Source organism: Stenella coeruleoalba (genome assembly GCF_951394435.1).
Source record: "Stenella coeruleoalba genome assembly, chromosome: 10".
Lineage (NCBI taxonomy): Eukaryota > Metazoa > Chordata > Mammalia > Artiodactyla > Delphinidae > Stenella > Stenella coeruleoalba.
In genome coordinates, this window is record NC_137156.1 from 52,794,853 (window position 1) to 52,818,276 (window position 23,424).

At 47.0% G+C, this 23,424-nt stretch overlaps 1 protein-coding gene across 4 annotated transcripts in view; it reads left to right on the forward strand.

The window, feature by feature from the left end:
- The window catches only part of CMTM7 (CKLF like MARVEL transmembrane domain containing 7), a 44,502-nt gene that overhangs the window by 15,996 nt on the left and 5,082 nt on the right, over positions 1–23,424 (forward strand). For 3 of the 4 annotated variants that reach the window (XM_079932872.1, XM_079932873.1, XM_079932875.1), the window contains exons 2-3: positions 16,642–16,815; positions 21,491–21,589. In XM_079932872.1, the coding sequence (XP_079788998.1) occupies positions 16,642–16,815; positions 21,491–21,589 (273 nt within the window). The remainder of the gene's footprint in view (positions 1–16,641; positions 16,816–21,490; positions 21,590–23,424) is intronic. The other variant, XM_079932874.1, reaches the window with a different exon arrangement.

Genomic DNA, 23,424 nt, shown 5'->3' on the forward strand with positions numbered 1-23,424 from the left:
GTCGTTTTTGTTTGTTTTTGCTTTTTTTAAAATTTATTTTTTATTGAATGTGGTTGATTTACAGTGCTGTGTTAATTACTGCTGTACAGCAGAATGATTCAATTATACATATATATATATATATATATATATATATATATATATATATATATATATATATATATATACGTTCTTTTTAAAAAATATTCTTTTCCATTATGGTTTATCACAGGATACTGAATATAGTTCCCTGTGCTATACAGTAGGACCTTGTTGTTTATCCATTCTGTGTATAATAGTTTGCATCTGCTAACCCCAGCCTCCCTCTCCATCCTTACCCCCGACCCCCTCCCCCTTGGCAACCACCAGTCTATTCTCTGTGTCCGTGCAGAATCTTTTTTTTTTTTTTTTTTTGAATGAAATGAAAGATTTTCTTTGCCAAAGCCTCTGGTAACAGCACTCCTTTCAGAAAAGTCAGCTTGGGTGAAGTGCTTGAGAGACGTGGACCTCCTCAGAAGACCCAGTAATGATAATTATTAATCATGGTCATTAATAGGGATAATGAGGGAGAGGGGAGTGGCCCAGCTGTGGAAGGGCCCGGGGCAGTCGCTTCAGGCCTGCAGGCCAGGAGGCAGGAGCCTGCGGGGAGAAGCTGGATGCTCAATTTTATTTAATTGGGTCAACAGCTTTCCACTGACTTACACACGCAAAACGGGGTTCCAACGCCAAAGCAAGCAGAGATGAGCTGAGGGATGAGAGAAGTGTCTGCTGGTTTGTCAAGCTGTCAGGACGGGGCTCCTAATTTAAAGCAACACCAGCAAACACTGAACAATGGCATCGCTGTAGTGGATTAAAGGCTGAGAGAATAGAAGACCTGACGCAGCCAGCTCACTTTCAGATTTCTAGTTCTGGCTCGAGTGATAAACCTTCGTGTGGTCCTAGTCGTGGCTCTTTGTCGGGCAGAGGCTCTGCTTCAGGTCAGTGCACCAGGTATTTATTTGATGCTTCCTCTGTCCCAGCCCTGTGCCAGATGTTGAGGGGGACAGCGGTGAACAAGGCTGATCAGACCTTTCCCCTTGGGCAGAAGATCTGGACACTATACAGGTGTTGTGTTTCATCACCTCCAAGGCCACATTGTTTTAGGCACTGCTAGGAAAGGAAGCCAATGTTAACTATATGAGGATGCAAATCTCTTATCATTTAGAAATTTTATTTTATGCTCCTTGAAAGAGTTCCTTTAGACTTAACTAAATGGAGATTTTATATATTCTTGTGAATACATAAAAAGGAAACTTGATGAAGGAAAATAAATTGGTTAAGATATTCCTAAAGTGGCCCCCTTCTAAATTTCTTTTTTTTTTTTAAGGACTCTTTTTAAAGAAATCCTTTTTAAATATCTTTGCATACTCGGGTCCTCTGTGCCATCCAAAGTGTGAGCAGTGCAGCATTCTTTAGAAGAATCCATGAAAGAACTAACAGCTACTGGTGCTGGGCTCGTAAGCTGGCTTTTGACTCCTGCTTCTGGAAATGATGCTAAATGTGCCTGTTTCACCATCTCAGCGCCACAACCTCTGGTTCCCAGGGCTTCGAAGAGTGCTCCACTCTGGCCTCTGGGATTTTCTTCCACGTGCTGACATCCATTCGCAAGTTTTGATGCTGGCACGTGGCAGGCAATGGCAACTGCTCCACAGGTGCCGTCTGGGCTGGCCAGCAGCAGGCGTAGCTCCGCCTCCGGCTGGAGGGAAGGGATGGTGTGAAAAGACGGGGTGTCTTTGAATCCTTGACGTGTGATTAGCATAGGGACCCAGGGTTTTGCAGGAGGGGGCAGAGGGTGCTCTGGGTCCTCCCAGCCTGTGCTCAGACCTTGCCGGCAAAGGCGCCTCCAGGCTGAGACTTGAGCGTGGGATGATGGCGAGGCAGGAGGTAAAGGCGGGAAGAGCGTTCTGGAGGAGGGAACGGCCTGTGCAAAGGCGTAGAGTTTGGAAGAATTCTTGATTGGTTCACAGAATGGGCGTTTTGGTAGTGGTGAGGTATGGAAGCGCTGTCAGCCATAGAAATCAGTTTGCCATGGTTCTGTTAGGCTTTGACAGCTTCCCCATCAACTCCCCCTTGTCAACTGCCTCATCAAAATTGCTGGGGGAATTAATCAAGCAGTGAGGGTGTTAATCTACCTGTTTCATCTGGGTCTTTCGTTGAAAGTCTAAACGGGATAAACTGGGAAAAAGTTTCTTGACACCTCTGTTCAGCTGCCACCCTTCCCTGGTCGCAGCATTATTTCCATGGTTCGGGTCTACTCACAGTTCTCTGTACGTTGCTTTTTAAAGTTTTTATAATGGGGAATTTTCAACGTAAAAATATTGAGAATATTATAATGACCCTGCATCCATCATCCAACTAAAACAATTATCAACACACCGTCAATCTTGTTTTATGTCTGTCTCCCATCTATCCCATGGATTGTCTTGAAGCTAATCCTAGATTCCATATTTCAGTATGTATACTTTTTAATAGTGACCACCATTACTATATTATATTGTTATATTACTGTTGTCATAGCTTAAAAGACAAGCAATATCAAATATCCAGTCTGTTCAGGTTTCCCCAGTTATGTGTGTATGTGTTTAAACAGTTGGTTTGTTCAAATCAGGATCCAGATAAAAGCCACACACTGTATTTTGTTCATGTGTCTCTCAAGTCTCTTTTAATCTACGGCTTCCTCCTCTTCCTTCTTTTTCATTACAATTTATTTCTTGAATAAAGCTGTTCATTCATTCCTGTGGTTCACTCCCATTGAGTAGATGCGTCTGAGTGCATCCCTGCAGTGTCCTTAACAAGTTCTTCAGTCCCCAGTATTTCCTACCAGTTGGCAGTTAGATCTGCAGGTTCAGTTGATTGTGGTATTGATCTTGAAACCTGTGACATTGCTAAACCCATTTATTAGTTCTAGAATCCTTTTCTGTAGATTCTGTTGGCATTTTCCACATAAATAATCATGTTGTTTACAAATAAAGAAGTTTTGTTTCTTCCTTTTCAATCTACATGCCTTTTATTTCCTTTTCTTACTGCAACCTTGGGAAATACGTTGAATAAGCGTGGTGAGAGAGGACATCCTTGTTCCCTATTTTAGGGGGAAACATGCAGTCTCTCATTACTAAGTACATTGTTAGCTTTAGATTATTTCGTAGATGCCTTTTATCAGGTTAAGGAAGTTCCCTGCTATCCTAGTTTGCTGAAAGCTTTTATCATAAATGGATATTGAATTTTGTCAAATGCTTTTTCTGTATCAGTTGATATGAGTATTTGGGTTTTCTTCTTCTGTCTGTTAATACGGTACATACATTGATTTTCAAATGTTGAACCAGCCGTGCATTCCTGGGACAAACTTTAGTTAATTCTTGAGCATTTATGTTTTTTTATAGATTGTTGGATTCAATATGCCAATATTTTGTTGAGGGTTTTGATAGCCTGGAAAGAGTTGATCCAGCAGCTTACTAATGACCCAGCCCACTTCCAGACCTTCTCTTTGAGACATTCACATACTGATAAGCCAGCGCGGGTTGTTCTGAATCCTTGTCTCTCATTCCTCTTCCTGTGGTTGCTGCTCTTTTGGGCTTTAGCTGTGTCTCACTTCTGCCCACGTGTTAGAACAGCATAATGTAGTGAAACTCAATTCAGAAACAGGATGTAAAAAGAAGCATTTGATTCCAGATCCAAGGTGACTTGTCTCACCTTACTGAGGTCCTGCTCTGTGCCCAGCCCCAGTGCAGCCCTGGGGACAGTGTATTTGTGCTGCATTTATCTGAGTGGTCTGGTTCCTTCTTAGCAGGTGCACGAGAGGGGGCTTTGTTTAGGATGAACTTTATGTCCGTGTCTCTGTCCTTCCTGCTTCCTCCACAGGCATCTAGACCAGGGCAGAGGCAGGGCTGCTCCGTGGGGACCGAAAGGCCCTGTGTCTTACCACCAGGCAGGTTTTACAGCAGCCAGGAGGCTCAGGGTGACCCTGCAGGCCTGGTGAGGGGAAGTGTAGGGAGGGGCCACGTTCTAGCCTTACCCGTTATTTTGTAAGTGAAGGTCAAGGGGGTGGGGAACTTTCTGAAGGAAAGTCTTTGTTTTCACCGGGCACACAGGTGACTCGAAAGTGAGAGAGCAAAGGAGAGCGAGGCATCAGAGAAGGGCCTGCTTTTGGGAGTGATGTCACTGAAGCTAGGGGCGCAGGTCACAGTAACTGTGCCCTTGAACCGAGGACATGGTGGCTGGAGAGGGAAGAAGACAGGGGCGAGGTGTCCATGCCAGCCCCATGGTCTTGTCCTCTCTGGGGAGTTGTTCTCTAGAATTGGGCCAGAGAGCAAGAGAGGGGGCACTGGTGGCCCGCAGGAGGGGGAGCCTGGCACATTTTTCTTTCATGAGTGGCTTTGTGCCAAGGTCTGGACAGATGGGACTGCCGGCTCATTTGGAGCCTGTGGTCAGCAGTCAGGAATCCGAGGCAGCCCCCTCCCGAATGGGCTCGCAGGGGGAGTTTCCTGTTGGCCTCCGCCTGCTGTGATGCGGGGGCTGCTCCCCACGCCACCCCCAAGGGTCCCCGGAACATCTGTGCCGCCTGCCGTCCCCCTGCCACCCACCTTCCCTGCCCACTCCTCTGGCTGAATGTCTGCTTCCGCTCCTTGTCCCCTGCAAGGATGGACAGCCTCCTCCTAACTGACCCCGCACCCCTTCTCCCCCAGCTCCACTAGATTCGTTTTCCAAGCCTGCAGTTCTGTTGTGGTTCTTCCCTGCTCAGTAACCTTCACTGGCTCCCCATTGCCTGCCCGGAATATCTACTTCCTCAGCTTGGAATCAGACGCCCCCCACGCCCCTGCCAGCTTTGCTCCCGTCGCGCACATGTGCGGTTTGCTTACAATGGAGAACAACTCACCTGTCCCCAAATACGCCCCGTGCTTTTCCACCCTACGCCTTCCCACCAGGTTCCCTCAGCTGGAAGCCTCCTTTTCCTTTCCCTGTGTGTTCAGATCCTGCCTCCCGTGGGTCCATGCTGGGCCACACCCGTTCTTCACAGAGGACGTCCCTGGCCTTCCTCTCCTCCAGCATCCTTCCTCACAAATGGTACCTCCCTGATGGCATTCGTCCCCTATTTTCTTTTTAGGTACCTGTGTCTGGGTCTGAGGCTCCTCGCCCTTTGGACAGCATGGATGTCTAAACTGTCCTTACGTTGTGCTCATCTCCTGGTGACAACTGGCTGCACTTAGATGAACCACCATTTAAGTGCTGCTCTGTGCTAAGAGCTTCTTAAACATCATCCTGTTTATTCTTCCCAAAATACCTCTGCAAGGACTTTTTAAAAATTAATTAATTTATTTATTTCTGGCTGCGTTGGGTCTTCATTGCTGCGCGCAGGCTTTCTCTGGTTGGGTGAGCGGGGGCTACTCTTTCTTGTGGTGCGCGGGCTTCTCATTGCAGTGGCTTGTTGCAGAGCAGGGCTCTAGGCGCACAAGCTTCAGTAGTTGTGGCACACAGACTCAGTAGGTGTGGCTTGCGGGCTCTAGAGTGCAGGCTCAGTAGTCACGGCGCACAGGCTTAGTCGCTCTGCGGCATGTGGGATCTTCCCAGACCGGGGCTCGAACCCATGTCCCCTGCATTGGCAGGCAGATTCTTAACCACTGCACCACCAGGGAAACCCTATCCCCATTTTAAAGATGAGGAAACTGAGGCCCAGCGAGGTTAACTGGCTCATTAGTAATTGTGTTTGTTAAGTGACTATTTGACCTATCATGGTTGCTGGCCGTTCTTTACTGTTCTCCTTCAGCTTCACTCGTTCTGATTGGAGGTGGCCTTTGGCCAACACTCAGGCGTCCTTCTCCACTCCTCACAGGATACCAGACGACAATCATGCATCCTTAACCACTGTGGTTTTCCATCAGTGACACATGCTTACAATCCTTTAATGGTGCTTAGGTACTTGCTTTGTCATTTTTTAGCCCAGACTAATTTCTTTTTCCCCCAGGCTGGCACTGATTTGGCATCATGCTGCCTGGGTTTTTAATCAAGGTGTCCCACACCCACATTCTCAAATTCAGCAGGCGCTTACTTCTGGCACGTGCCCAGGGCTGGATACCAGGCCTCCTGCTGGGGCCGGCCGCACAGCTTCTTCAAATATTTACTTCCCCAGGATCTGGCCAAAGTACTGAGTGGCATAACCCTTTCTTCTGCATCAAGGTTTCCGTAGGATTGTCTTTGGCAAAGTGGAAACCAGTGTAGCCTTGTGTCCCTCAGCAGGGCTGGGAACATGGTTAGGACTCAATAAATAATCACTGAAAAAATAATTTATTCTTCTTTCCACTTTAAAAACGGGGGTTGCCTGAATGGGAAACCAGGGAAATTCTGAAAACAGATGCATCGGTTAGCTTTTGCTGCATGACAAACAGTCATAAAATCTTGGTGGCATCAACAATGAGTGTTTGTTGCTCACATGACGGAGGTCAGCTGGGGTTGACCCTGCTAATCATGACCCGGGCTGGCTTGCATGTCTCGAGGTTAGTTTCTAGTCTGATCTGAGCTGGGTTCAGCACTATCCACGTGTCTGTCACCCTCTGGGAGCCTAGCAGCTTGAGTCTCGTGACATGGTGGGAGGTGGCGTTGTCACAGAGCTCATGGTGGGCAGTACCCGCTCCCCAGACTTAAGGAGCTGCCTGTGCTCAGCACTGTGTAGACAGTTGCCGCCCTGCATTTAAAGAAAATGAATACGTAGATGTATTTGGTAGGAGGATCTTCTTTTCAAGTGAAATCTTACCAGGAAGCATAAATAAGTGGTTCTCACCAGCTGAGCCACTCGGGGTGGGCCGAGGGGATGCTAAGGCAGCTGTCCTGGGCTCCTGCTTCTCCCTCTTAGATGCCACGGCTGCAGGGAAGCCCAGACCGAGAGCTCGAGGATGTGGCCTCTGACTGTCACTGGTATTTTTCATTTTTCTCAATCGAACCTGGAGCCTCCAGGCCCAGCAGTTTTTGCCCCATCAGAGCCTCTCGTCGAGGACGATCCAGGACAAGCATCCTCTCAGATGCGATGTGGGATGGCGGTGGGGATCTATCGAGCCATCCTCTGCCGTCCTCTTTACAGCGGCTTCGTTATGTAATAGTCAGTGACAACGTTCTCGGAGGCGACAGCTGCCTTCCAGCTGAGCTGCCCCAAGAGCATCTCCACAGAGGGGACGTGTCTAAGCCAGAGTGCCAGGTGCGAGACGCAGATGTGATCTCTCACCTGGGCACACCACTGCCCTCTGAGCGGACCTCAACTTCCCCTTGCAAAGAATCAAAACACGAAACTCAGAACAATGCATATGCAACTTTCAAAACAGACCAAGCGGGACCTTTTTTTTTGTTTAAGCGCCTGCTCCAGCTGCTGTGCTTGCACAGCAAATCACGCCCAAGGTTAGTAGCTGTAAAACAGCCACTTACTACGCTCACAGAGTCTGTGGGTCAGGAGCTTGGGCAGGATGCAGTGAACAGGGCTTGTCTTTGCTCCAGGATGACTGGGCTGCATCTGGGAGACCTCGAGAGCTGGGGCTGGAATGACTTGAAGACTAGCTTTCTCACGTGTGGTGGTTGACACTGGCTGGTGACCAGCCCTTAGCTAGGGTTTTGGCCAGACGCCCACCCGTGACCTCACCAAGTGACCTCTGGTGGGAGAGTTCCAGGGATGCGTCTGCATATGGGGGGGCCACAGGGAAGCTATGTCGGGGCCCCTAACCCAGCTGTGGGAGGCCTGCCCTGTCAATCCCACCACATGCCAGGCGGTGCCAAGGCTGCCCAGATTCAAGGGGAGCGGTTGGATTCTGCTTCTTGGTGGGGAGCAGCAAGGTTCTGGAAGAGCACAGGAGCCTGGAAATGTTGCTGTGGCCGTTTTTGGAAAACATAGTCAGCCACAGTGTGCTAACGGGGGGTCGGATGTTCCCTTTACCCGGCACTGCTGAGGCCGAAGGAATCAGAATATCTGGTTGTAGAGAGTTTAAGCTTCTTGTGCAGCCCGGTCCGGTCCGGTCCCGTCTCCTACCACAGCCTGTTGAGTCTTCAGGGAAAGCTTTACAGTTCAAGCTTTGCTGATGAAGTCATCTGCCCAGTCCCACAGCTTGGGGGAAAAAAAACACATAGAAGAGGCAGGAAGCAGGGTACTGTGGTTAAGAACCGCATTTGGGAACCAGATGGAAAAGACTGAATCCCATCTCTGTGCAAATAGCTCTATGGCCCGGGGCAGGCACCTCTCCACATCTGTTTCCTCATCTGTAGAAGGGGAGTCATAATAGCACAACCCTGTGCCGGGCACGTGGGAGGTACCTAATGAGTAGTAGCCATTCGTGAGAATAATCATCATTATTTCAGCACTTTGTAAAAAGCTCATGTCCCAGCAAGGGCTGTGGACCCTGCCCCTGCTCCCCCTGTCCTGGAGAAGATTCTTGTCAGTCACCCTCTTTTATTTTATTTTTATTATTCATCAGGGAACCTCTGGGAAACACTGGCTCCTACTGAGTCGGACCCTGGCTGCACACAGGGGTCTCATCATCTGATTTTATCCTGATCTTAGAATCTTAAAAAAGAGCATTTAATGTATTTTCTATGTTTCCCCCTGTCCTAAATTAATATTGTGTTTCCTCAATTGAAAACCCACCACTGGGGAATTCCCTGGCGGTGCAATGGTAAGGACTCAGCGCTTTCACTGCCGAGGCCCGGGTTCAGTCCCTGGTTGGGGAACTAAGATTCTGCAAGACTAGAAGACAAACAAAAAAAAACCCACCACTGTTTCAATAGGATAATTTACTAGAGATGGCATTACTGGGTCAAAGAATACGCACTTTAAAAGATATTTGACGATTTGGTGTTGAGCCCAGCAGTGCCTCCCAAGCCCATGCTCAGTTTGTTTTTTTTTTAATTAATTAATTTTTGGCTACGTCGGGTCTTCGTTGCGGTGCGTGGGCTTCGCATTGCGGTGGCTTCTCCTGTTGCGGAGCACGGGCTCTAGGCGCGCGGGCTTCAGTAGTTGTGGCTCACAGGCTCAGTAATTGTGATGCATGGGCTTAGTTGCTCTGCGGCATGTGGGATCTTCCCGGACCAGGGCTCGAACCCATGTCCCCTGCATTGGCAGGCAGATTCTTAACCACTGCGCCACCAGGGAAGTCCCGCATGCTCAATATTAACTCTCACATGTTAGTTCACTGTTAATATTATTTCATGGTTCATTGCATACTTATTTGGGGTGAAGCACCAGGACTTTCCATGTGTTAACTGAAGTTCCTCATCGCATCCTTAGAGGGTGTACTGTCACCTTCATCACCTGCTGTAACAGTCACCAATTCATGCCCAGTGCCCCTTGAAATACATCCTCATCCCCTTACTCTTCCCATGTTATTTTTAACAGCTTTATTGAGGCATAATGTACATATTGTAAAAGCTACTCGTTTTAAGCATACTATTACGTGATTTTGAGTAAACTGACAGGGTTGTGCAGCCATCACCGTAATCCAGTTTTAGAACATTTCCATCATCCCCCAGAGACCCCTCATGCCCACTTGCTCCCATATTATTGTGAAGCAGCTCCTATACTATGTTTTGGCTCATCCATAAATATTTCAGGGTGTGTCTCAATTGCTGGGCACTCCATCTGCTTGTTGTGGTGGCCCCTGCTAAGGCAGCCCCCCTCCTGCTTGTGCCCCCAAAGCAAACCCCTGCGTCCAGTGCTGCCTCCTGTAACCTGAGGGCCAAGGGGACGTGATTGCGGAGCAGAGGCTGCAGTCCACCCACAGGCCATGTTTACTACGGGGTCCCGGTGAGAATCCAGTTTCACCCCAAATGCAGTTCTGCACACGGCACTGAAGGCCTCCTCTGTGCTGGGCCCTGGGAGTACAGCAGGGAATTCGCTCTGGGCCCTGCCCGTGTGCCCACAGCTGACCCATCTCCAATGAGGAACGCAGTGGCCAGCGGTGGCCTCGGCTGGGGTGGCCAGCTTGTCAACGCGTCACTCTGGCCTGATCCACACCTGAACGTGTGCATGTGTATTTTGCACAGCTTCCCTGGTGACCCCTTGCTTCTGGGGTTAAAGCTCGCAGTTGTTTCAGATGCACAGGAGAACCGCAAACGTACTGGTCTCCTCCCGCGCGTAAAAGGCAGGGCCTGTCCAGGGCGATGCTTTTTCCTTTCTCTATCCCCCTCTCAGCACGAGGCAGCAGGAGCGTGGCCTTGCCCAGTGCCTGGAACGTGGAAAGCCTCAGGGGTGCACCGTAAACTATATTCATTCATTCCAGCCACAAATAACTATGGAGAACCCACGCACCATTCAGGGTTCCTGGCTCTGGGGCAACAACAGTGAGCAAAACAGAGCAAAGCCCCCATCATCGGGGGCTCATGTTCGGGAGGTGACAACAAAAATAAACAGGTGAAATACACAGCTTGCTGCGGCTCTAAAGCAGAATAACCGAGTGAGGAGAGACTACAAATGATAAGATCCTTAATCTTTTTACAAAGCAGAGTATAAAACTGTATAGCATGTAATCCAATCTTCAAAAAGGAAAAATAATACATATGTGCTCATAACATCCATATGTGGAAAGAAATACCCCGAAATACCAGGGGTGGTGGTTACCTCTGAGAAGTGGGATTATTGGTGATTTTTGTTTTCTTAAATAGACACCTGTATGAATTAATTTTCTATACTGAATAAGTATTGATTATGTAATTAGAGTAACCCTGTTGTTTGAGCAGGACACTTGACATGACCGCCATTTTTAACGGGCCCACCTTTCTGAGTTGGAGCCCCAGAGCCCTGCCTCCGAGTGTGTGGGACTCTGAATCAGGGTAGGATTCCCTTCTTTTATCCGGGGTCCCACAGGCTGTTCCGTGCCCGCCCCTAGTGGGAACTGGACAGAGAGTTCAAGCCCCTGGCTGAAAACAGAGGCAAGAGCCAGGAAACGGTCCTGGAGAGAAACAAACAGGTCCTGTAGGCAGGGCAGCAGCATGGTGGGGAGCAAGGACATGCAATCGCATGCCGGGGGCCCAGCGGGCTCTACTTCCCTGCTGTGTGACTTTCAGCAAGTCAGTTAACCTTTCTGTGCCTCATTTTCCTTGTAAAATGATGACAGTAGTATTTACCTTCTAGGACTGCTGTGTGAGGATGAACTTGGTTAAAAATTGTAGAGCACTTAGCCCTGGGCTTGGGTATAGTAAGTGCTCACGAAGGGCTGTCCTTTGTGGAGCATCAAGTCAAGGAGGGCCAGTGTGACAGAAAGGAAATCCACATGTGAAACAAGAGACCGGATGGCAGCTAGGCATTTTGCAGGGCAGCCCCCCACGACAGTGCATCCTCCTGGTCAGTGTCAGTGGTGCCAAGGTTGAGAGACCCTGAGTCCAGTGAAGCCGCAGCTGATTAAAAGGAAAGGGTAGATCTATATATGTGCCATTAAAGAGCTCCAAGACGTGTCATAAGGTGCTTTTTACAACTTGACATGTGATCTTTGTATACAAGAAAGCAAAATAAGTGGATTTTAATAACCAATGAACAATCCTGTGGCACGTGGCTGTTCATGAGATTGCACGGGGCCATTTCCTGGTCCCTAGAGGGGGCTTCACCAGCAGACAGGTGCGTCTCCCCGTGCCCCAGGGCAGAGCTCAGCTGGAACACTGCAGAGTCTCCTGCCTGCCTGCCTGCTGCCAAGCAGAGTCACTAGGGGCCTGCTCGAATCTACAAATGCAGTTTCCCAGCCCTGCATCATCGTCCACATCTCTGACTTTTTGAACAAGCTTGGCTTTCATCTCCTGGGCTTTTCCAGAAAAGCCTCTTAGAGTTGGTCTGAGGCCTTTTGATGTTGCCTTTTATCAGTTACTTTCTCTCCTCCTGCCTGTGTCTCTCACTGAGACATTATCCCAAGGTCAGAATAAAAACGCTGCGAGAGGGTGGGGTGGGTGACCTGCTGGCATCCAGCTCCGGGCTCTCAAACAAAGGTGTCTGGTGCCATCTGCAGCCAGACACAGGCACACTCAGTGCCCCAGACGTGGCAGGGCATCGGGGGACAGGCCTGCCGAGGGAGTGTCCCTGGGCACAGGCAGCCGGGACCCTGAGACCACCAGAGGTCATCTCCTGAGCACTGCCTCTGGAGGCTTCTCCAGAACTTGTCCATCTTAGACTTCAAAATTCCATTTCCTCCTTGAGGGAGACCCACCCAGGCCTGGGCCTGCTGCCTGGCACCTGGCCGTGGACTTAGGAACCAGCCTGTTTTAGTTCCAAAATTCTCAGGGGTCGATCGTCTCTTTCAGGTAACATTCAGTGTGCTTCGTCTGCTGTGAAATTGAAACACACTGCTGCTTTCACAAAAATTTTCTCTTCCTTTCACAAAAATTATCTCTTCTTTCTGGTAAGAATTCTGATAGCATGGAGTCAGAAAGGACACAGTTTGAGGGAGAGGAAGTGGTTTCTAGTCTGAGGGAAAGCCAGTGTCTGTAGACAGCGCCACGGGGCGTCTGAGACCCGGCTTTGAGTTGAGGGTTCTTGCAACATGACTTTTAAACCCCTGGACATTTATGTTAGATACCTTATCTTCAACTTTCATGACAGTTCATTATAAAAGAACAGACCTGGGGCTTCCCTGATGGTCCAGTGGTTAAGACTCCTCACTTCCACTGCAGGGGGCATGGGTTTGATCCCTGGTCGGGGCACTAAGCTCCTACAGGCCGCGCAGTGAGGCCAAAAATGATAATAATAAATAAAAAAAGAACAGACCTTTATGAGAGGAGCTAGGAAGCACCCAGAGAAACAATTGAGTCCTTTTAGGTGGTATCACACTGACGTTACTCTAAACAGAGCCAGAACTTCCTTGGTGGTCCAGTGGGTAAGACTCCATGCTCCCAAATGCAGGGGGCTCGGCTTCGATCCCGCATGCATGCTGCAACTAAGAAATCTGCATGCCGCAACTAAAAGATCCCACATGCCACAACGAGGATCCTGAGTACCTCAACGAAGACCCAGCACAGCCAAAAACTAATAATAAATTTTTAAGAAAAAATAAATGAATAAACAGAACCGTATGTGTCTTCCAAAAGCCTCCCAGCCTTCTTCACTTCAGTTTCTCTGAATTCAGGCTTTTCTCACTGAGAACAAGAAAAGGTCCTAATAGATAAACAACAGTGTCCTACTGTACAGCACAGGGAACTATATTCAATGTCTTGTAATATTGAATAATAGAAAAAGAATCTGAAAAAGAACATATATGTATAACTGATATATAGATATGTATACACACATACACACACACACACACATAACTGAATTATTTTGCTGTACACCTGAAACTAACACAATATTGTAAATCAACTCTACTTCAAATTTTTAAAAAGGGTGGGGGAAGAAGAGGTCATGAGAGGGCTGGTTGCAGGGGGCGGGGCAGTCACCCACATCCCAGGCCTTTTCTCTCCATTGTCTGTTCTTTCTTCTGCTTCACCTTCCTGGCTGCCCCCTGAGTATTGATCTAGAGGATTCAGGGCACTTGCAGAGGTTACCCACTGGCCCTGGAGGAGTTCTTGGAAAGTTTAGAGTCAATCAAGTCTCTTTTTTTCTTAAGTGCACTAGCTAAGATGCTGGCTAGCTAACGTAGTAATAAATGACTGCTTCGGCAAAAGGGACACTTTTGGTAATGTGCACAAGTACACAGCATCCGCTGTCTAAACGAGATTGTCCAAAATTGGGCTCTGCTGGAGAAGAGCACGTGGTAGGCGGCCTGAGACCCAGGGGTCAGAATTCAGGAAGTCTTATTTCACAGTCAGATTTCCCAGAGAGGTCTGAGACAGTTTGGGGTAGAGCAATAATGTACTTCCTGCTGCACGGCGCTCAGCCCCGGGGCTCGGAGGGGAAGACCTGCCCGGGCCCCTTTCGTTGGTTGGGGAAACTCTCACCCACGTGTCTGCAGACTTTGTCACAGATGAAGACTTATAAAAATTATTCTAAGTCTTTGAATCAGGTGCAAAACAGCTTCTCCACCTAGAAATCCACTGCATAATCCTGGGTTATTTGCATTTTAAGGCAGGCCTTGAATTAAAATGCCCCAGTGTGTGTGAGAGGGTCAGTGAAAGGCTGGGGAGACCCCCCAGACTCCCCAGAGAGACGAGGCCTGGAAATGGGGGCTTATAGGGCAGCAGAGCTCTGACCGTCATGCTCACTCCTGAGTGAAGCAAAGCCTCCCTTTGAGGCTTTAAAACAACCTCAAGGTGTGAATCATTGTATCACTGTGGCCGGCTGGCTGGAGAGGAACTGAGAAAATGAAAATCCTCATGCTGCTCATTAGCAAAGGGAAATACGCAAATGTTGAGGGTCCCTGTGTGTCAGGGCCACAGTCTTCTGCTTTGATCTGTTGAGCAGAACACTCTTCACGCCCACTTTAGGCTTAAGCTCAGTGTTCTTTGCTAGCTGGTGTCCCTGTACCCGAGGACCTTGGTAGAATGCTAGCAATGAGGGGCTTTGGAAAATAGAGTTTTTAGCGTTAGCCTCTTTAACCAGCGTTAGATGCATTTCGTGATCTAATTCTCATTGTAGACTCAATTTTCTACAGCGGGGTTTCTCCACAGTAGGACAGTAGTTTGAAGGCTACACTTGAGGCCAGATAGTTCTGTTTTACGGGGCCTGTCCTGTGCATTGTGGAGGGTGGGTAGCATCCCCCCTGCAACTGTGACAACCAGGAGTGTCTCCAGACATTGCCAAATGTCCCATAGGACACGAAATCACACACACACACACCCTTGGAGAATCAGTGTTCTGTAGGAAAGAGGCAGTGTGAAATATTTAACCTTTGTCCTAAATTAGTTGTGCTTTTAAAATAGACCCTGAGACTTTACATACGTTTAACACCTGTGTGTTATTGGTTTATCCCCTGTGTGGGGTGAACAAGACTTTGTTCTCTGTGAGTGGCCTTCCCAGAAACTCAGAATCTTCTCTCCCCTCTTCCAGTCTGCCCTTCCATGGTATTCTTATGTTGCTAATAATTGACCTGATCGTTCGTTCATTACTAGGTGATTAGTTTATTAATTCTGCACACTCATTCATTCATGTAACAGTATGCTTAGCAAGCTCTCACCGCAGGCCCAGGGGGGAGCAAGCACCACCTTGTAGCCAGGATTCCCACACATTTGATGGCGCATCTGACGTGGAGGAACACGATCCCTGGAATCAGATAGACTAAGGTTCAAATCGTGCCTCCGCAGCTTACCGTGGACGTAGCCTTAAGCTGATTATGGAGGCTTGTGTGCCTCCATTTCCCCTTATGAGCATGGGGGTGATCTTGTTGACCTGGCAGAGTTGTGGGGAGTCTCAAGGAGATCATGTACATCAAGCATCAGTAAGTGGTAACGACGAGGAAAATCGTAAATTTTCTATGGCAGGACAAACAAACAGAAAAAAACAAACGAAACAGCAACAACAAATGACATGCCCCCTTTGTGGTAGGCCTTACCCCATGGGCAGTGTGCATCTGCATTACACATTAACCAGACCTCCTCAAAGCAGGAGGATGAGATCAACCTTTGAGAAAAAGTTGGCCCCTTTCTTCACATGCCAGCATTGTAATTCTATGATGAATATATTTCTTTTTCATCTTCTATAAGGGGTTGCATTGACTAAAAAGATTGTCTCTACATGCATAATTGAAAAAAAAACAAACACTTGAGGAACTGTGTACACAATGCTAACCTGTCAATATGATACATAATTTCTTTGTCTCAAAAATATATAAAACTGGGACTTTCCTGGTGGCACAGTGGTTAAGAATCCGCCTGCCAATGCAGGGGACACAGGTTCGAGCCCTGGTCCGGGAAGATCCCACATGCTGTGGAGCAACTAAGCCCGTGCGCCACAACTACTGAGCCTGCACGCCTAGAGCCCATGCTCCGCGGCAAGAGAAGCCACCGCAGTGAGAAGCCCACGCACTGCAACGAAGAGTAGCCCCCGCTCGCCACAACTAGAGAAAGCCCATGGGCAGCAACGAAGACCCAATGCAGCCAAAAATAAATAAATAAATTTATTTAAAATATATATAAAACTGCATTTCTAACGCCTGATCAATGGAGCAGTTCTCAGAGCTTCTGATAATTTGTTTCCCAGGTTATAGTACTCAGTTTGGCGCGAATACAATTCTCTTTTCTTTCTTCTTAGCTTGCTGGTTATTTGATTTTTCGTTGACAGTAACTTACTGTCTGCCAGCTGGTAGGTTATACGTATGAACTGACATCTTGGTGGGTCAAAAACAATCAAATATTGGCAACTTCCTTCAGTTCAACCTAACATGGAAACCTGGGGTTCAATATCACGCTGACTCAGTGGAGGTCCAGCAAATAAGGGAGGTGGTCCTGCCTGGTTATTTCCAGAATTCCTGCCCTCTCCCTGAGCATGCATCCTGCCGGCACATGGACCTCAGAGAACAGAGAGAACAGACCACTCCCTGCCGTCCTCAGCGTTCACAATGGCTTGTGTTTCAAAAGCTTGTACTGTGGGAAATTGCACTGTTCCAGCCAGTTTGTGATGGGGTAACCTGGATTGTGGCAGCTCCTCGGTCCCCTGTGGTTGTCTGTGTTTCTGTTGTGGTGTTCGTTCCCTGGGTGCCCATCTTGGGTGGGCATTTCTCTGATGTCTCTGTGTTCACGTCCCAGGTCTCGCTGCTGATTGCCTTCATCTGCGTGAGGAGCTCTCTGTGGACCAGCTACAGTGCCTACAGCTACTTTGAAGTGGTCACCATTTGCAACTTGATCATGATTCTCGCCTTTTACCTGGTCCACCTCTTCCGCCTGTACCGCGTGCTCACCTGTATCAGCTGGCCCCTGTCGGTAAGGGAGTGGCCGGGCCTGCTCTCGGCTTGCACGAGTCAGGATGCAGGCTGGGCACTGAGACCTGACGGAGTCCTTCCTGTCTGCCTACCCCGCCTCCTGCACCATCCTTGGCTGCTTCAGCTCTGAATTTCCCACTGTTGGGTGCACGTCTATGCCTCATGTCCCACTGGTTTCTAAAACTCACCTTCCAGCTACTAGAAGGCTGTGCCTCTCACCTCAGTGCTTGTTTTCTCAAGTGACAGAAAATGGGCTGTGTGTGTGTGTGACTTGGAGGAGGAACATAGAAGGAAGAAGCTGATAGGGGTAATGGGTATTTACACTGTGTGAGTATTGATAAGATTTGTCAGCTAAAGTGGACTGGCAGAGTCTGAGGAAACATGTCAGAAGTTGCTAGGGTTTTTTCTTCCCACTATGTTCTTTTTAAAAACAGCTTTATTGATATATAGTTCACATGTCATACAATTACCCATTGAAGTGTACAATTCAATGAATTTTAGTGTATTCCCAGACTTGTGTAACCATTACCTCAGTTATTTTTAGAATGTTTTCATCACCTCAAAAAGAAACTCTGTACCCTTTAGCCGTTACCTACTATCCCTCATCACCTCCAGCCCTGAGCAACTACTAATTGGCTTCCTGCCTCTGTAACTTTTCCTGTTCTGGACATATCATATAAATGGACTCATATATTTGGTCTTCTGTGACTAGCTTCTTTCATTTAGTAGAGGGTTTTCATGGTTGATCTATGTTGTAGCATATATCAGTACTTCATTTCTTTTTATAGCTAATATTTCATGGAAAGGATATACCACATTTTGTTTATTCATTCATCATTGATGGACATGTGGCAATTATGAATTTCCACCTTTTGTCAATTATGAATCATGTTGCTATGAACATTTTGTGTACAAATTTTGTGTGTGGACATATTTTCATTTTGCTTGGGAATATACCTAAGAGTGGAATTGCTGGGTCACATGGTAACTATGTTTAATTGTTTGAGGAACTGCCAGACTGTTTTCCAAAGTGGATGTACCACTTTACATTCCTAGCAGTGGTGTATAAAGGTTCGAATTTTTCCACATCCTTGTCAACATTTGTTATTTCTGACTTTGAGATTTTATTCCAGTGAGTGTGAAGTTACAGCTTGTGGTTTTGATTTGCATTTCTCTGATGACTAACGGTGTTAGTCATCTTTTCATGTGCTTTTTGGCCATTTGTATATTTTCTTTAGAGAAATGTCTTTTCAGATCCTTTGCCAATTTTTTGATTAAGTTGTCTTTTTATTATTGAGTTGTAAGAGTTCTTTGTATATTCTAGTTAAATGTCCTTTATCAGATATTTTCTCCCATAATTTTTTCTTTTTCTTTTCTTTTTGTCTTTACTTTCTTGATAGTATCTGTTAAAGGACAAGTTTTTTATTTTGATGAAATCTAATTTATATTTTTCTTTTGTTATTTATGGTTTTGGTATAATATCTAAAAAGCCATTGCCAATTCAAGATCATGAAGATTCACCTCTGTGTTTTCTTTTAAGCCTTCCATACTTTTAACTCTTACATTTAGGTGTTGGATCCATTTTGAGTTAATTTTTGCGTATAGTATGAAGCAAGGATTCAGCTTCATTCTTTTGCATGTGAATATCCTGTTGTCCCAGTTATCTGTTGGGAAGGCTGTTCTTTCTCCCGTTGAGTGGTCTTGGCAGCTTGTTGAAAATTAGTTGGCCATAAACGCATGGATTTATTCTTGGACTCTCAACTCTGTTGCACTGATCTTATTATACCACCTTGATCACTATGGATTTGCAGTAAGTTTTGAAATTAGGAAGTGTGACTCTTCCCATTTGTCCTCTTTTTTCAGGATTGTTTTGGATTTTTGCCATTCCATATGAACTTTAGAATCAGCTTTTCAGTTTCTACAAAGAAGTCACCTGGGATTCTAATACGAATTGCATTGAATCGGTAGATAAGTTTGGAGAGTATTACCATTTTAACAATATTAAGTCATGATCCATGAACATGGGAGGTTTTCCCATTTGTTTAGATCTTTTAAAATTTCTTGGGCTTCCCTGGTGGCGCAGTGGTTGAGAGTCCGCCTGCCGATGCAGGGGAAGCGAGTTTGTGCCCCGGTCCGGGAAGATCCCACATGCCGTGGAGCGGCTGGGCCCGTGAGCCATGGCCGCTGAGCCTGCGCGTCCGGAGCCTGTGCTCCGCAACGGGAGAGGCCGCAACAGTGAGAGGCCCGCGTACCGCAAAAAAAAAAAAAAAAAAAAAAGAAAAATTCTTTCAACAATGTTTTGTAGTTTTCAGAGTATGAGTTTTATACTATTTTTGTTTAGTGTGTTCCTAAGTATCTTATCCTTTTTATACTATTTCAACTGTAATTACTAATTTCATTTTTGGAGTGTTCATTGCAAGTGGATAGAAATACAATTGATTTCTGTATGTTGATCTTGTAGCCTCAATCTTGTTGAAATCATTTATTAGATCTAATAGATTGTTAGTGGATTCCTTAGGATTTTCAAATCTATCTATAAGAGCATACCATCTGTGAATGGAGACAGTTTTACATTCCTTTCCAATCTAGATGCTTTTTGCTTCATTTTCTTGGCTCATTGCAAGAAATTAGTTGAATGTTGCATTAAAGTGGCAAGAGCAGATATCATTATCTTGTTCCTGATTTTAGGAGGAAAGCACTCATCTTTTATCATTAAATATGATGTTAGGTGGGGGTTTTGTAGGAGGTTTATCAAATAGAAAAACTTACCTTCTAGTCCTACTTTGTTGTTTCCATCATGAAAGGGTGTTAGAATCTGTCAAAGGCTTTTTCTTTGTCTATTGAGATAGTCATGTAGGTTTTCCCCCCAGGATTCTGTTAATATGGCATATTACATTGATATTCACATGTGTAACTAACTTTGCATTCCCGGGACAAATTCTGATTGGCTGTGGTGTATAATTCAGTTTATGTGTAGCTGGATTTGGTTTGCTAGGATTTTTGCGTTTGTATTCATAAGATATATTATTGGTCTTTAGTTTTCCTGTGATGTCTTTGGTTTTGTTACTAGGGTAATATTGCCCTCATAGAATGATCTGGGAAGTGTTCCCTCCTCTTGTGTTCTTTAGAAGAGTTTGGGAAGAGTTGGAATTGATTCTTCTCTAAATGTTTGGTAGAATTCTGCAGTGAAGCCACCTGGTCCTGAGCTTTTCTTGTGGGTAGTGTTTTTATTATTAATTCAAATTCTACTTATTATAAATTTTATTCAGATTATTCCTACTTGAGTCATTTTCAGTAGCATGTCTTTCTAGGAATATCTCCATTTCATCTAAGTTATCTAACTTATTGGCATATGATTGATCATAATATTCTTTTAAAATCCTTTTTATCTCTAACACCAGTAGTGATGTCCCCGCTTTTATTTATTTATTTATTTATTTGTGGCCACACCTCTTTGCTTGTGGGACCTTAGTTTTGAGATCAGGGATTGAACCCAGGCCCCAGCAGTGAAAGCACTGAGTCCTAACCACTGGATCACCAGGGGATTCCCGTCTGTCTTTCATTTCTGATTCTGGTCATTTGAATGTTTTCTTTTTTTTTCTTGATCAGTCTAGCTAAAGGTTTCTCTATTCTGTTGACCTTTTCAACGAACCAGCTATTGATTTCATTCATTTCCTCTATTTTTCTTCCGTTCTCTGTATCATTCATTTCTGCTCCAATCTTTATTTCCTTCTTTCTTCTTGCTTTAGGTTTAGTTTGCTTTCCTTTTTCCAGTGTCTTAAGGTAAAGGTTAGGTTATTAATTTGAAACCTTTCTTCATTTTTAATATAAGCCTTGACAGCTATAAATTTCTCTCGGGGGCGCACCCCACTGTCAGTGGCCCTAAGCCCCAGTTCTCCTCTGATCTGGCGTTCGTGGGGAGGGGAAAGGATGAGGCGAAGCATTCCTTTGTTGTCGAATGATAGAGGCCTCGCCTCATCCAGGGCCTGCAAAGACCCCATTTTATCATGGAGAGTGAATGGGGCAGAAATGGATGCCCCTGTGGACCCAAGGGAAGCAAAGGCAGCATCAGCCCTTCCTGCAGACCCCTCAGCAGTCTGGCCTGAGGGCACACTTCCAACAGAAAAGAAGAGGGAAGACAGAATGAGGACAAAACTGGGAGGACTTTTGTTCACGGAATGGGGAGACCCTCCAGGCAGCCACCAAAACCAGCACATTGCTAGCCCAGAACTTTCTCTGAAGCAGAAGAAAGGCACACATCTTTTTAAGGGGCTTTGCTTCTCAGAGCTGGAGCTTCATTTAAACTCTCCATCCTTGGAGTTAGAAGCAGCTCATTTGCTTGTTAGTAGCTTCGGCCGGAGGTCAAGGTACCGTGGACAGATTGACCTCAGGAGTGGAGTGGTCCTTAGGGGACATCTCTCCTCACCCGAGAAGCATCCTTTCTCTTTGTCGCCTCTCTTCCTGCCTGCCTGGCGTCTTTTCTCTCTTGTGTGGCCTCATCCTGGCTGGCCTTCCTTTCTCGTTGCCAGTGAGCTTCGCTGCTCCTGTCAGGGTGTTACAGGGAGAAGGGGAAGTGTCACTCCCTCCCCTCCATTCATCTCTCCTAACGCCCAGGTGCTTCTGAGAACCGGGAATGGAGCTCCCTACCCACTGCTCTGCTTTGTTTTTGCCCCCAGGAACTCCTGCACTATTTAATCGGTACCCTGCTTCTCCTAATCGCGTCCATCGTGGCAGCTTCCAAGAGTTACAACCAGAGCCGACTGGTGGCTGGAGCGGTGAGGACATTCTCCGGGAAGCGGCAGGAGTGAATTCCTGTTCCGAATGCTCATTTTCTTCCTCTCAGGGCAGCAAAGGGGTTGTTCTCTGGGGCCTTTCTTTCTCAGAATCAGTCCGGACCTTGATCCACCAGCAGTGGTCTCCAAATAGCCTTAAACTTGGGCCCACGGTGGAGGGTGTCAGAAGGTGGATGGGCAGGGCTGTTACGAACTCAAATGGCCCCAGCGGCCCAGGCCTCTTTCTCTTACAGCCACTCCTTAAATCACGGGCAAGTAGGTTTTAATTCTCATGTTCACGCTGGTCATTTGCTCATGGCTGTCTCAGCCCCGTTCAGGGAAAGGTTCTGAGGCCTTTTTCCAGCCCAGGGGAACATTTTTGTGATCAGCTAGTGATAATCTGCCGTGAGTCCTAGCTTTGCCCTTCCTGACTTTTAACAGTATTCAGGCCAGGAAATAACACTCCTATACCTTTCATAGGTGAAAATTGACCCATCTGCTAACATGAATAGAAGTAGCATGGAAATGGACAAAACATAGTGCTATGGGAGCTATATATATTTATCACACAGATACACATATGTGTATATACATTATTGTAAAAAGATCTATAGATTGCTGTCATCTGATTTCTGATTTAGCTAATTGTTTACAGTTTGGAAGTCTGTAGGCCAGAACTGATTTGCCTCACTTTTCAAATGAGTTTTAAGAAAAGCTCTCTGTGTGGTAGTCACTCACTTCCGCACGGTACCAAAATTCTCTGGACTTTGGGCCAAGAGTGGGTGAGTGCCTGGAATTCCACGGAGGGGTGGAGTCTGCATGGGGCAGAAGGTCACCGCGGAGGGGCAGCCAAACCCCTGAGCACTCTTGCCCCCTAAGCACCTTCCCCCCCTCCCCAGGCAGTTTCCAAGAAGAGGAATGGTTGCCCCCTGCCCAGCTGCAGGCAGGCTGGTGGAGGGGGGGACAGAAGAGCTTGGCGCCCGCTGTGTTTCAGGACCACGCGGGGAGATTCCCACTGGGTTTCCTCATTGAGGTGGCACATGACAATGTTAGCCCCGGAATCCCAGTAAACCCCATTTGTCGTACACGATCTCTGTGCCTAGGACCAAGCATGGGCCGGGCGAGGGGCCAGGAGAAATGAAAAGACATGGTCCCTGCTGATGAGAAAGTGGTGATCTAGCTTAGGAGGCCAGGGCACATGAAACAATGAGCACACAAGGCACTGTCATCCAGAGGAGCATTGTGTAGCCTGATAATAAACTGTTCAGTTATGCAGTGTGGACAGTTGGAGACTGGGATGGTGTATAATGTGCTAATTGTGCGGAACAGACAATGAGAGGCCAGGACAGGCTCTAATAGGCTGATTATGTGGTGCAGACAATTGGTACAAAAGGAGGCACGGCAGTGGACGGGGTCGGGGGTGGGGTGACGGGCAGCCATGTGTGGAAACCAGCAGCTAGGTTGGATGATCCCGCGCTTGGTCTGGCTGCTCCTGGGCTGGACCTCAGGGAGCTCCCAGCCGTGCACTTGGAGGGCCCGAGGACACCTGGGCAACAGGCAAGCAGAGGTGGACTCTGGGCTCAGATCTCTGGTCTGGCCCTTGCTGGCTCCACATTCCTGGGCTGAAGAGTTGACCTCCTGTCCCTGGTTTCTTGAGCTGAAAAATGAGGGGGGGAGAGGTAACAGCCGTGCCCACCTGGCAGAGCTGTGCGGGTTCCTTTAAAGGGCTTAGAACACTGCCTGGTACGAAGTAAGTGCTCAGTCAGTGTTAGCTGCTGCAGCTGCCAGTGTTGTTGACAAGTCAGGAGAGGCTGCAGGCTTCCAAGTTCCAGGCAGAG